This window comes from Physcomitrium patens, chromosome 8 (genome assembly GCF_059467195.1).
Source record: "Physcomitrium patens ecotype Gransden chromosome 8, ASM5946719v1, whole genome shotgun sequence".
Lineage (NCBI taxonomy): Eukaryota > Viridiplantae > Streptophyta > Bryopsida > Funariales > Funariaceae > Physcomitrium > Physcomitrium patens.
In genome coordinates, this window is record NC_143417.1 from 10,825,418 (window position 1) to 10,837,956 (window position 12,539).

Sequence of the window (12,539 nt, forward strand, 5' to 3'; positions counted from 1 at the left end):
GAATTCTCATTTCTAATGTTAAACCTAAGGTAGTTCTCTTTTTTTGTTTTATAAAAAATTGAGTGTTTTAAATTGTATATGCATCTAAAAAAGGTTGTACTACATAGTAAGCATATTTGTTATTACTTTAAAGAACCTTAGTTTGGATCTATGTTGCAATATTAGAAGTTAACCTGTTTATTTTTTACCAACTTAAGTCATATTATTTCGGAAAGTTATCCTTCTTATGGCCTACACTCTTAAATAAAGTTGCAAAATAAATGAATAAGCTAAAAAAAAAAAAAAAAAAAAAAAAAAAAACCCCACTATGCTTGGAGAAATCTTACTCTCAAAAAATTCATCTCAAACACCAACAAAAAGCATTTTCTTAAAAAGGAGATTTAGCAACAAATTGATATTACTTTTCAGTATTTTGGTTTTGAAGTGATATGAAACTAAGTGTTTAAATCCATACAAGAAAGAGTTCAAGTTCATCATATTGAGGTTGTCTTGCTAACTTATCCTCACCCTCAAAACCCACAGTTTTAGCCGATTTCTTTTATTTATTCATTTATTTTATTTTCCTCTTCCTCATGCCGATACAAATACTGGGAAAAAATTGGGCAAGTTAGGTTGCAGCATCTGAGCACTAGAAATTGGGGTAATGAAGAATATCTGGGAGCTTCTTTGAAGAATTTACAACAATTCACAATTCCATGTTTGCTATTTGAGTTGCTCATCCCTCTATCTGAAGATTAGAGCAATTATGAGCAATAACTTGACTGATATCTAAACGCTAATCAGACTCTCATATACTCACGTATTTGCAGATAATGTTGGCAATCTTTGAGGTTAGAATACGCTTGAATTAGTAAGCTGCGTTGTGAATATGTAGCAACTGCAGTTTTTAAGGGGGGGGGAGAAACGACACTCGAAAGTTAAATAACTGGCTCTTTGACGGATTTGGTTGCATGTGCGCCGTTGAGTACGCTTACTCACTGCACTTACAATCCTTTACTTCAAGCACATTTGGATGGAATCTTTGAAGGGATTTTTGAAGGAATTCGATGTATGCTGAGTTGAGATAAGGGCTTGACGCCCAAGTGCAAGCGATGCACCAGGTCGCCTTCATCGTGTTTGGTAGTGGGCGGGTGCGTGTCCTCAAGTACTTGCACTTATGTCAGGAAATTCTCTTTGTGTGCAAGGAACAGCGAAAGGAGCAAGAGCCTTGTTTTCAAAAATCTAATCGGATGCGGGGGACACCTCGAAAGTGGAAACATCATTGCATACAATCGCAAGAAGAAGAAGAAACTGCAAAGTAATGAAAAGCATTGTTCACACATCAATCAGCGCGAAACACCGTAATTCTCTTTAAAATTCATCGATAGGAAGTACAACTAAACTATGGAATCAGCGCTTGTGGTCAAGAAGCCCTGATATTACCAAAAATGACGTTGCAGTACATGCGTAAGCATACATCTATACATCGTGTAACGGCAACTAGGGATTCAATAACTTGTCTTCATTTTCAGAGAGGTTTTAAATTATGTCGAAGCACACACCAGGAAGGCAGCATCCCGAGCTATTGTTTGCTTTTTTACTCTTCTCAACATTTCGCCGCCATCTCTGGCACAGACTCAAGTATGGCACCAGGGTTAAAGAGGATTCGTGAATGGATTCTCAGCACAGCTATCGATGATCCTAAGTCCAGCTCTACAATTGTAAGCTTTTTTATTCTACATCTTTTCAACGCACTCGTAGGCTTGAAATAGTATGACACCGATGAGAGGGGCAATTACCTCTGCAGAACGAGTCCATGGTTGACTCGGTCATCTCCGTTCTCGTGGCTATCATTCAACAAGGAGCACTTGCACCGAGAACATAAACCCAAGCTTGTTGCTTAAAATAGGAGTGGATAGGAGTGGATAGGAGAAGTGTACAAGTAGATCGGGGGTTTTCCCTAACTATATATACATCATCAGATGGCTGCTATTGACATCTTCTGTGGTGGCAGTTGGCATAGGAGTGCGACCGACTTCACTCTGCGATGGCTGCTATTCTCAGCACTCTTCACAACAATCAATCACCTCGCAAAACCAGGTATGACAACACATTAAAACAACTCTCACACAGACATGCAGATAATTCTCTCTTTTCTCACTCTTGTAAAATTAGATTGTAAATCAAAAAATAAATATATAACAAACAAACAAACAAAGCGGTGATTATTCGAGCTGCAAAGTCTTCAAAGCAAACCTATATTCTGTGCTTTTGTTGTGATATCTATAATCTCGGTGAAGTTACTGAATGAATGAGAGAATGTTACCATCAAAGGTAGTGCAAATCTCATGTAAAAGTGAAAACGGACACCACTTCTGAGAGGCTGTTTGTTTTTTTGGCAAATGTGGTCCTGAAGGGAATGTATGTGAAAGGTGTTGCTATCAAGTGGACATCAAAATTTCTGGATCAATGTGGGGAAATCAGGATAGTGGTGGCAAGTTTTGCAATGAAATAAAACCCTTTTTTTGCCATGCTGTTTCCATGACAGTTTGGGGATGTGCACTGTACTGACATTCAATAGGTTTGTATTACAATGGGAGTGATAACTATGTTTTTGGCATATTAAGGAAGAGTGTTAATACATTTTTGTTTATAAACTATGTATATATATATATATATATATATATATACGCATAAACCATTGGTTTTGCCAACATCAAGTATGTTTTTGGCAGCTGATCAAAAAAAATAAAAATAAAAACACAATATAATGTTCAGTGTCCCTTATTGCAATTATAACAAACAAAAAACAAAAAATGGTGCCATGTCAGCTATGTGAGACAAGTGCAAATCAAGTTCATTTGTGCCAACATCGCTTTTGTTGCCCCTAGTTGGGATTGGTACATCTAATCCTAGCTTGACCGGGCCCATTCCATCCCAGTAACTAGGTAACTTGGCAATAACTAGGTTATACCACTCTATTGCTTCAACCAATGGGATTTTTTGACACTCCAACCAAATGTAGATTGATCAATAATCATATATATATATATATATAAATGTATGTGTGTGTGTATTTTTAAGAAATATTTTACTAAAAATTAATAAATAGTACTTAAGCATTCATTTTTAAAAGTTACAATTTTAAAACTATAACTTTAAATTATTTTATTATAATATACCAAGTATAAGGTCATCATGTTTTTTATTTTATTTTATATGAAATAATACGATTAATTCCAATAAACACCACATTATTATAAGTAGCAAACTAACTCAAAACTCAAAACTCTATCACATTATTCTTGTTGAATTAAAATTAGTATATTTATGAACATTTATAATAAATATATTATTAGATGATATGTCTAAAGAAAAAAATAGTAGAGTAAAAATCCAAATATGCTCTTATTTTAAGTTAAATTTATTTCTAAGTAAAGATAAAGATAAAATTTGAATCCATATTTGAAGCTTAAGTTGACTGAAAAGATTCGAATATAATAACAAGATTACTCATTTTAACTATTTTATTATATAATATTAGTTAGATTATTTTAAAATAATAATATAACCCTTTTTTATAGCATTAAATACAAGTAGTTGTTATTTTTATGATTAGATTTTCTTTTTGTTCTTTGTCATTGAATTTTAAACAACTTAGACTAATAACAAATTTTTGGATCTAAAAAATAATCATTCAGCTACTTCTATCCTAATATTACTATTACAAAAAAAGTTAAACTTTTGAAAGTGTGTATTTCATCTTGACAATCTTTACAAAGCAATCAAATCTTATGTACTATTACAATAAAAATTATAAATATATATTTTTAATAATTAATATAATGATCCTATTATTTTAACAAAAAATAAGGTGTTTATTAATATTTATTTTACTTTATACAAGAAATAGGATTAAAAAGGGAAAGTTTATATACTACCAAATCCTTATGCACTACCAAAAAATATTAATATATATTTGATGATACAAAATTATAACATAAAATTATATGTTGAAGGTTATTGAATTATTTCAAAGACATTAATGACTAAAATAAACATATGTATTTATAAATAAAATTTTAATCAAAATTATTCATAATATTTTAAATTAAATTGATAATTATTATGCTCAAAATCTACTAATGTTATGGAATTAATTTTATTATATTTTAATCTATATATTATTATTATCTTATTTTTTATTTTACTTTGAATTATTTATATTTTATTGATTTCTAAATTTATATTTAAATTTAATATGTTTTAAATCAGAGAAGAAAAAAAACTATGTAAAATTATTTAAAAAATAAAAGAAGATTATAATAGATGATGTTTTACAAGCATCACCAAAATACAATATATAAATAAATATTTACAAGATTTAGCATTTAACTTATTTATTTAGATTTATTTTATTTATTTATTTATTTACTTATTTATTCTAAATTATACTACAATTAAATTAAATAAAAAAATTCTTAAATTAATTTTACCAATAATAACATATAAGTTATAATAAAATTCTAATATATTCAATTTTAATGCAAGTGCTTAAAATATGATGACACTTTTGTCAATATAAGATATAAAGAAAGTTGAATTTATCCCACTTGATAATTTTACCACAAGAAACAATTAACTAAACCAAAGTTGGTGAAAAAAATTGAGATAATTCTAAGATTTGAAGTAAACTATTTTTAATATATAATAATGCTTTATATTGAAACAGTAAACCTATTTTTATACTTTTTGAAATTTGTATTACATATCTCTTTTATTGATTATTTTACAATGTATATACTTATTATTAAAATAATAATTACTATTATTTTTATTTTAAAAAATATGTGTTTCTAAAATTTATATTTCATATAATCTTGTTTCAATCCTATTATCTTAGTTGAAATGTTTATATGGAAATGTACTTATTCTTTAAAAAAATCCTATCAAACAAATTGATTCATATTTATTATAATTAGTGTTACTAATCTTATAGAAGTCAATTACAAGTATATTTCTTTTGACACAAAGAACATAGATTAACTTATTTAGCTTAAATCACTAAATAAGCATCAATTTCATCTTAGTCCAAAGTTTTACTTATTTTTATAAAATTTAGTACTAATCTAATTATCTCTATAATTTGTTTTAGAATTTTTTTCGTAATATATAAAATGTATTATTAAAGGAAAAAATATAAAAATCTATTGTTATTTGTTGTTAGTATTTTTTACCTTCAATGAATTTGCTACAATAAATGTTGTAATTTTCTTTTAGAAATAATTGCAATAAATTATTTCAATTATTTCAAATTATTTCAATTATTTTATTGCAATTACAACTTAATTGAAATAAATTATTAAATATTTTTATTAGTATTTTATCACCTAACAGCAATGAATGTAGCTTTTGTTTAATAATTCATATATATATATATATATATCATTTTAAAACACATATTAAATTAATTTGATAAATTAAGATGGTCTAAGGTCAAAGTGAAAAATCATGTCCTTAGTTTTGACATGCCAAAAGTGAAAACAGAAAATAATCCCAATCATTTTTTAACTTTAGAAAAGTAGAACCAAACATCACTTCAATCATGTGTAAATTGAAGGTGAATATCTTGTAATTATATAAATGTAATGAAAGGTAAATTCTGTTTAACAAGTCTCTAATACATGATATAAAACGTATATTAAACGTAGACTTCAAATGAACGAATAAAAAACTCAATACAAGCAAATTTCTACAAGAAGAAAACTAATGAGAAATCACACTTTTTTACGCTTGCAAGCGACACAACACACAATTTTCCTCAAGAATGTCACGCAATCTCATTGAACAACAAGCCAAAAATAAATATATTTAGGGTGAGAGACAACTTGAGAGCAGTTCCCATGCACACGACGGAGATGACAAGCAGCACCCACACTAATTGAGGAGTTATTCGTCGAGAACAGTACAAGCAAGAGACAATTTAACACGAGTTACTTACTACACGCCGACCAGTGGGATGTACAGACAGGCGGTCGTGGAGACCCAAATATAGAAAATAGTAAAATCAAATAGTGTGGGTGAATTGGTTTGCGTGTTTAGCGTTCAAACGAGGGCCACCCGTTCAAGGAAGGTTGGGCCATAACCGTGCCCCCCCCTCCTCCCCCTTATTCGGTACCGCGCACTGTGGTCCGGTGGAACCCGCGGTGGTCTCGACGTCTACTTGCATTTGTTTTGTTGGTGGCTTTCGGGATTTGGCTTTCCATTTGCTTCGTTTCGATCGTTGGTGAATTGTGTCAGGGGTTGAATGGCACGTCACTGCCTGTGGGAGGAAATATTAAATGATTGTTGTATGCAGTAGTTTTTCTTTCTTTTGCCTTAATCGTCCCATTAATGTGGAGGAGCAGCAAATAGGGAGAAACTTGTGGAGAAAGGGATCTGGCGAGGAGCGCAAATCAAAGCTAGATGCCAGGGAAGAAAAGGTTGTTGGTCACAGGGGCGAGGGGAGGGGGAAAAGCAACAGGGAAGGCGAATGTGAAGGGCATGGGAGTAGGAAAGAGTTAGAAGGTACTAAGAGAGACGTGGAGAAAGTTTTGAGGTTGAGGAGATGCTTGGATGGATTTTTATTACTGAGTCAGAGTGGAAGTGGGAGAGGAAACGGAGTGAGGGAAGTGTGTCGCTTGTGAGACGGACTTCGGTCACTGCATGCGGACTGTTGTCAAGTCGCTGAGGAAGTGTGGGCGTTATTAAAGGGGAGAAGGGAAAAGGCAGGGAAGGGAAACGAAGGAGAGGAGGGATGGGAGAAGGAAAAACTCAGAGGTAGTGAGGAGAAGGATGATGGAAAGAGAACGTAGCCTTTTGCTTCAACTTTGCGGAGTCTGCAACCACGCTGCAGCAGCCGTCGCATTTGTGCTTGTTGCTCCCTCAAGGTTTCGCAATCTGTTGATATAAACGTCGGCCTCTCAGTTCCCACTTCCCGGCTGTTGCGTTGATCAGGATCTTTTTGGTTTAGCGCCAGTCATTGGTTTGGAAGCTGGTGTATGTTGGGCGGCAGAGGGTTGCGTGATTCCCCACATGTTTCGCGAAGAGCAGTGTGTTTGATGATTGGAGTGTGAACTTCGCAAGAAGAGGATCGAAGCCTTAGATGCAGGTTTTGCGTTTGGAGTAAGGGGCGGGCATGAGAAGCTGGATAGGTTTTATTATTTGTAGTGGAATTAGAGTGAAATAAGAACAGAGTGAAGTGTCTGAGTGTTGCGAAGCGTGAAAGAGTGGAGCTGGAAAGTGAGGAAAAATGAGAGGACCGTCCCTCTTCGGCTGCTTGCCAGTCTTGACGCCACACTGTTTGCTTCAGACATTCATGAAGAACAGCAATGCCATCGGTATTACCTCAGAACCAGAGGTTCTTCCTCCTCCTCCCCCGTCGGAGGAAGTATTTCCATCTGAGGTAAGCTGTTCTGCCTTATTTGCTGCCCAACTATAAATACTCCACTCCGACCTGTGTTCTTGTTCTTCGCCTTTCCGCCCTTTTACGCGTTCATCTTGTTGTTTGAAGCTTCTCTTTGAAAGAAACTTTTACTTATGGCTACACATCATTTCGAACACATTAATAATTGAGCAAATATCTCTCTGGTTTATAGTTCTGTTTTGTACTATCCATCGCTACGATGGAAACCTTGAAGATAGACGTCTATGAGAGACACTTTGTGGGATTGGTGTGAGCAAGTTATTTTAATGAACACTTGAAATCACTGTTTTATCGATTAATCACATCGAACTTGTTCATGAAGAGCACGAATGTGGTGGTTGGTATTATTGTCCTGGATTTGTATGCTCCGATGAGATGCTATGCCCTGCTAATGTGAGCTACACTGAATGTTTGAGTGCAGGATGAGGAATCCACGTCGTCTGTGATGGAGCCTGTTGCTCTACAGCGTGGTCTCACGCTTCTCAAGGTATTTGCCACTGTACGAATTACTTGATTTGAAAAATTTCCTAGACACTACGCCATTTCACATTCAAAGAAGAGTAAAATTTACGTAGCCGTTGACGAATTGCAAAAGCAGCTCATAAATCTCATGTTACGTTTGGTTATTTTCTTTTTGGTGGCAGAGGCGGGTGAACAGTCAGAGCATTTTCAATTTGCCCTACTCGGACTTGATGCTTGGGAAATATGAAGGTATCGTTTGTAATGAATGTCTCATTTCTGGAAATACTGCTCTTGAATGTAGTGTGATCATAATTCTTTCCTGTGATGCTTCCAGACATTAATGTTGTAGATTTATAAATGCTGTATGACACTAGCTTCGACGATATCAAGGTGATGTGTAACGTAATGTCTGGTACAGGAGGGTACAAACTCTGGGATTGTTCCGTTGATCTAGTAGAAACGCTGCGTCGAGAAATCCAAGATGGTCAGCTCTCATTTCGTGGCAAGCGTGTGCTTGAGGTACTCTTCTGACAAGTTTAGTCAGATTTAATAGGCTTGACTTGTAGTTGAATTTTTGGAAAGGATTTTATTCGAAGTGCATTGGTTACCTTGTTGTGATATTGAGACCGACACTCTTGCTGCGTTTACGATGTCAGTTCTGATGGTCTTCTTGTGTGCTTTCTGTACAGCTTGGTTGTGGACATGGTCTACCCGGAATTTTTGCCTGCTTAAAGGTGAGATAAAACACGTCAGTAGTTAAATCCGTCTGGTGTTTAAAAGTTGTGCTAGTGTGTGGGACTACCTATCACGTTTCATGATCTTGTCCTGGACTGGGAGGGAATGATTGGTGGCAAAATGTTCTGTTTGACCTAGATGCTTATGCCAAACCTCAAGTTCGCATTAGACAGTGATGAAAATGTTTCAGTGATAGAATTCAAGTTTTCTTTTTGTCAACTTAATTATCTTAAACTTAAGGTTTCTGTTATGTTGGGGGGCAAGTCATACTGAGCGCTGGCGCTACGTCTGTTGCGTGCAACAGGGTGCATCTAGTGTCCATTTCCAGGACTTTAATGCTGAAGTATTGAGAAATGTTACTACAAAAAATGTGCAAGCCAACCTGGATCAAGCACGAAAGGGTCTCATAAGAGTAAACTCGGTCAGTTCTGGTCTTGTAAGAGTAAACTCTGGCCTTTTAAGAGCGAACTCCATCGGTTCCAATGCCGAAATGGCCACATCACACAAGGGTCTAATTGCAGAGCCTGATGTTCATTACTATGCTGGGGATTGGTCAGATGTGCACAATGTTCTGTCGGCAGTGCGGGTTTCACCTGGAACTACTGACATCGGGGATGAAGGAGCCTTCAACTTCATGTTCACTGAAAGTGAATTATATGAGCCTGTGCAAGAGACTGAAATCAGAAGTGGTGGTCTTACTCGCACTGGCTCTCGAAATCGGCTTGCCAGAAAGCTGTCCGGAAGTCAGGCTTGCGACAGAGGGCACACCAACACTACTCAAGAAGGTGGTTATGACATTATTCTGATGTCTGAGACTGTCTACTCATTAACGTCACTTCCCAAGCTCTATGAACTTATTAAAAAGGTAAATCCTTGGTTTATTATGTATCACAAATGGTTGCGTTCCTGATGTTCTGATTGCAGTTGATTTGGAATGCCGTCACCTGCAGTAATTCTTCTAAATGAAGTATCAATAAATTAAAATCATCTTCTGCCTGCAGTGTACACGTCCTCCTTATGGAGTTGTGTATTTAGCGGCTAAAAAACACTATGTTGGAGTTGGAGGTGGGACTCGACAATTTAAGCGTCTAGTTGAGGAGGACGAGTATGGTACGTATTTGGGAACTTGGAAATCCAGCATTTGTTGTTTCAACTATTAGGTCAGTGGACCACATTATGCACACGGTAAAACGATATTAAGACAGCTTGATTGATTCTTTTCGAGTAGTTGCGTGTTGTGCATCTTCGAATTTCTGTTTGTGACATCGCTTAACAATCACAAACATGATATACCACCACTAAGTTTCATGGCAATTAAATTCATGTGTGCACAGAGCTATATTTAATTAAAGTAGACATTTTAGTTGCACTTGTAATGAGTTGATTGGTTGTCTCTCTTCAATCCTTATGCAGGACCTATGGCAGCACATCTTGTTGCTGATTTTGCGGACAATTCCTCGAATGTTCGAGAAGTATGGAAATTCTTCTTCAGGTGACTTAACAATTTCAAGAAGTACGTGATATGCTTACATTATGCAGGGAGCAAATTAAAGGAGGTGGAGGTTTATTGAAACTGTTGAGGACTCATTATGTTTTATCGTTGGACTGTTGCGCATCAGTTATGAAGTCCATTGCTGCCAGTGGCTACAATTTTGGAAGTAATTACTTTGGTAGAATTGTATAGTTGCCTATATAGTCCATTCCTCTTCCTTAAAGGGATGTACTTGAAGGTTCACGTTTTAGAGCAACAAGATTGTCGAAATTCACAGCCCATGGAAATATTGCGGATGTCATTATCCCAGAACTCACCAGCGTCTTCCATTTCTTTATCAATCGAGGTTTACCAGCCGAGTGCATGTCCTAAGTCTTAGCAATAAAGGCAGTAACATACCTGCAGTCTGGTTGCGAGTAGGTTAAGGTGCAAATGTCATCAAAACTCGTTGATCAGTGTTTGTCTTTCAGCAGTTCTAGGTGTTGTCTTCAGAGAATCGTATTAGTCGGCAGCCTAGTGCAACTGTTCTCGACAAATTATTTCTTCACCATTCTTTCAGTTCACGCATCATGAGCCATCATGAGAAAAATGCTTTTGAAATCAGCAGTTTACTGCCAATAAGTCTTCATTCCTAGTTATTGTCTGAACTTGAGTGAAAAGTAGTGGAAAGCATGGACAGGAAACGAGATATTCGTTCTTCAGATGCTTGTTTCTGTTCATTACATACTGTAAAGTAGCAGATTTCTTAATAGTTCGATAATCTATATTTCCTTGCATCAACCTTCAATCAGGAATAAAAAGATCATAGCAATAATTCTTCTGTTCTCAACGTCCCCGTTCAACTTTCTTTCTTTGTTCAACAACATTATTTTGTACCCACCATGTCAAAATTATTATAGGGTGAACTCCATTAACCTTGCATGGAGTTGCCTGAGCTGCATCTCAGTTTTATTTTTGTGTTGAAGGTAGCTTAAACCTTTATGGCCAATAGGAAAGTCTTCCTGAGGCACATGTTCAGAATGATGGACTGTGACTCACAATTTCTTGAGGAATGTCCAGTGAATTGGTCACTTGTTGAAAAGGCACATACATACATGTGGTTGGAGCTTTGAATGAAGATTTTGCACCAGAAGGGTCTCAATAAATATAGAAAAAAAAAATGCATTTTTTATTTCTAAAAAATGTTCCCAACAATGACACTCTGGCATGTTTAGGTGTCCTATGTTCTACTTTGTGGGAAGCAGCTCTGACCCATATATGCCATACATAAATGTGCAGAGGTAACTGACAAAAAACAGAAAAACAGAAAAGAGAAAAGAAAAACAACATAGGACATGGACAAAATGCAATGTCATCTTCTAGTTCTCAGTTCTGACATGGGACTACCACCAGGATTGTTTATTTCTTTATGGCATATTTTGCATGAGCTAGAACATGCATGCATTTGCAGGGTGTATGAATCTGCCTTGTGTTGTTGGGTCCCTAAGGGTTGAGAATTTGTCACTGGTCCAGAACCATTTCACTTCAACTTGATGCAAAGCACTTCCCTTTTGGGTTCACTTTGAGCATTTTTCCACACCTAACATGCAATTTGTTTGTGCCAATCTGCCCTTGAAGTCCTTAAATTATATGGTAGTTTACTGTAACCCACACCTTCCATGCTGACCTAATTTGCAGCAACAAATTCATCTCACTAATGTTTGATTGCCCATTTGTTCTTATTACACAATATGCCTATTGCCTCTCCTCTCACAACTTAAGCTTCACATTCAATCATGTAATCACCTTCAATTACATTGAATTGCATAAAAAGAATGAGTTCTATGAACTCTCTATATCATTAATTGCTATAAATATTGATGTAGCAACAAATATTGATTCTCCATCCTTGCTATAAATTGACTAAATCTACAACATGCAACACGTTTGAACTTGAAAAATTAATTTGTTAAAATAAATTAGAATGAAATTTTGCTCTTATTATGCAATACACTTGTTGACCTTCCTCTCTCACAACTCGCACCTCACATTCAATTGCACATTCACCTTCAATCACATTTAGTCATAGGAAAAAGAAATGAGCCTTGTAAACTCCTTGTGTCATTGATTGCTAAGATAATATAATATTGTTAATAATAATCAATGTCATTAATATAATATCATTCATTATAATGTTGTTGATGGCAATGTAGACAAAGTTTCACCTTGTTTAAAGCATCATTTAAAGTGTAATAAAATGAATTAATGATAGACAATTCAATCTACCATGTTTGCATTGGAATTTGATTTGAACCATAATGGTTTCAAAATAAAATTTTGCATGACTCAAGATAGTGTTTCTAGCTCTATCATATGAGAGAATGTACAATTAATAGTTGCAACAGATAACCTCCACATTCATGTTGA

General features: G+C 35.1%; 1 protein-coding gene and 1 long non-coding RNA gene across 2 annotated transcripts; one reads left to right on the forward strand and one right to left on the reverse strand.

Moving 5' to 3' along the window:
- Positions 1-1,325: 1,325 nt before the first annotated feature.
- Positions 1,326-2,023, reverse strand: LOC149988468 (uncharacterized). The gene is made up of 2 exons (XR_016504631.1): positions 1,779-2,023; positions 1,326-1,605 (listed from the first exon to the last, which is right to left on the reverse strand). It is a non-coding gene; the product is annotated as an uncharacterized LOC149988468 (long non-coding RNA).
- Positions 2,024-6,170: 4,147 nt separating this feature from the next.
- On the forward strand, positions 6,171-10,785 carry LOC112286037 (uncharacterized). The gene is made up of 8 exons (XM_024527545.3): positions 6,171-7,423; positions 7,866-7,931; positions 8,089-8,155; positions 8,325-8,425; positions 8,596-8,640; positions 8,946-9,506; positions 9,643-9,751; positions 10,055-10,785. The coding sequence occupies exons 1-8, from the start codon at positions 7,271-7,273 to the stop codon at positions 10,135-10,137; spliced, it is 1,185 nt and encodes a 394-aa protein (XP_024383313.1). The 5' UTR covers positions 6,171-7,270; the 3' UTR covers positions 10,138-10,785.
- The last annotated feature ends 1,754 nt before the right edge of the window (positions 10,786-12,539 follow it).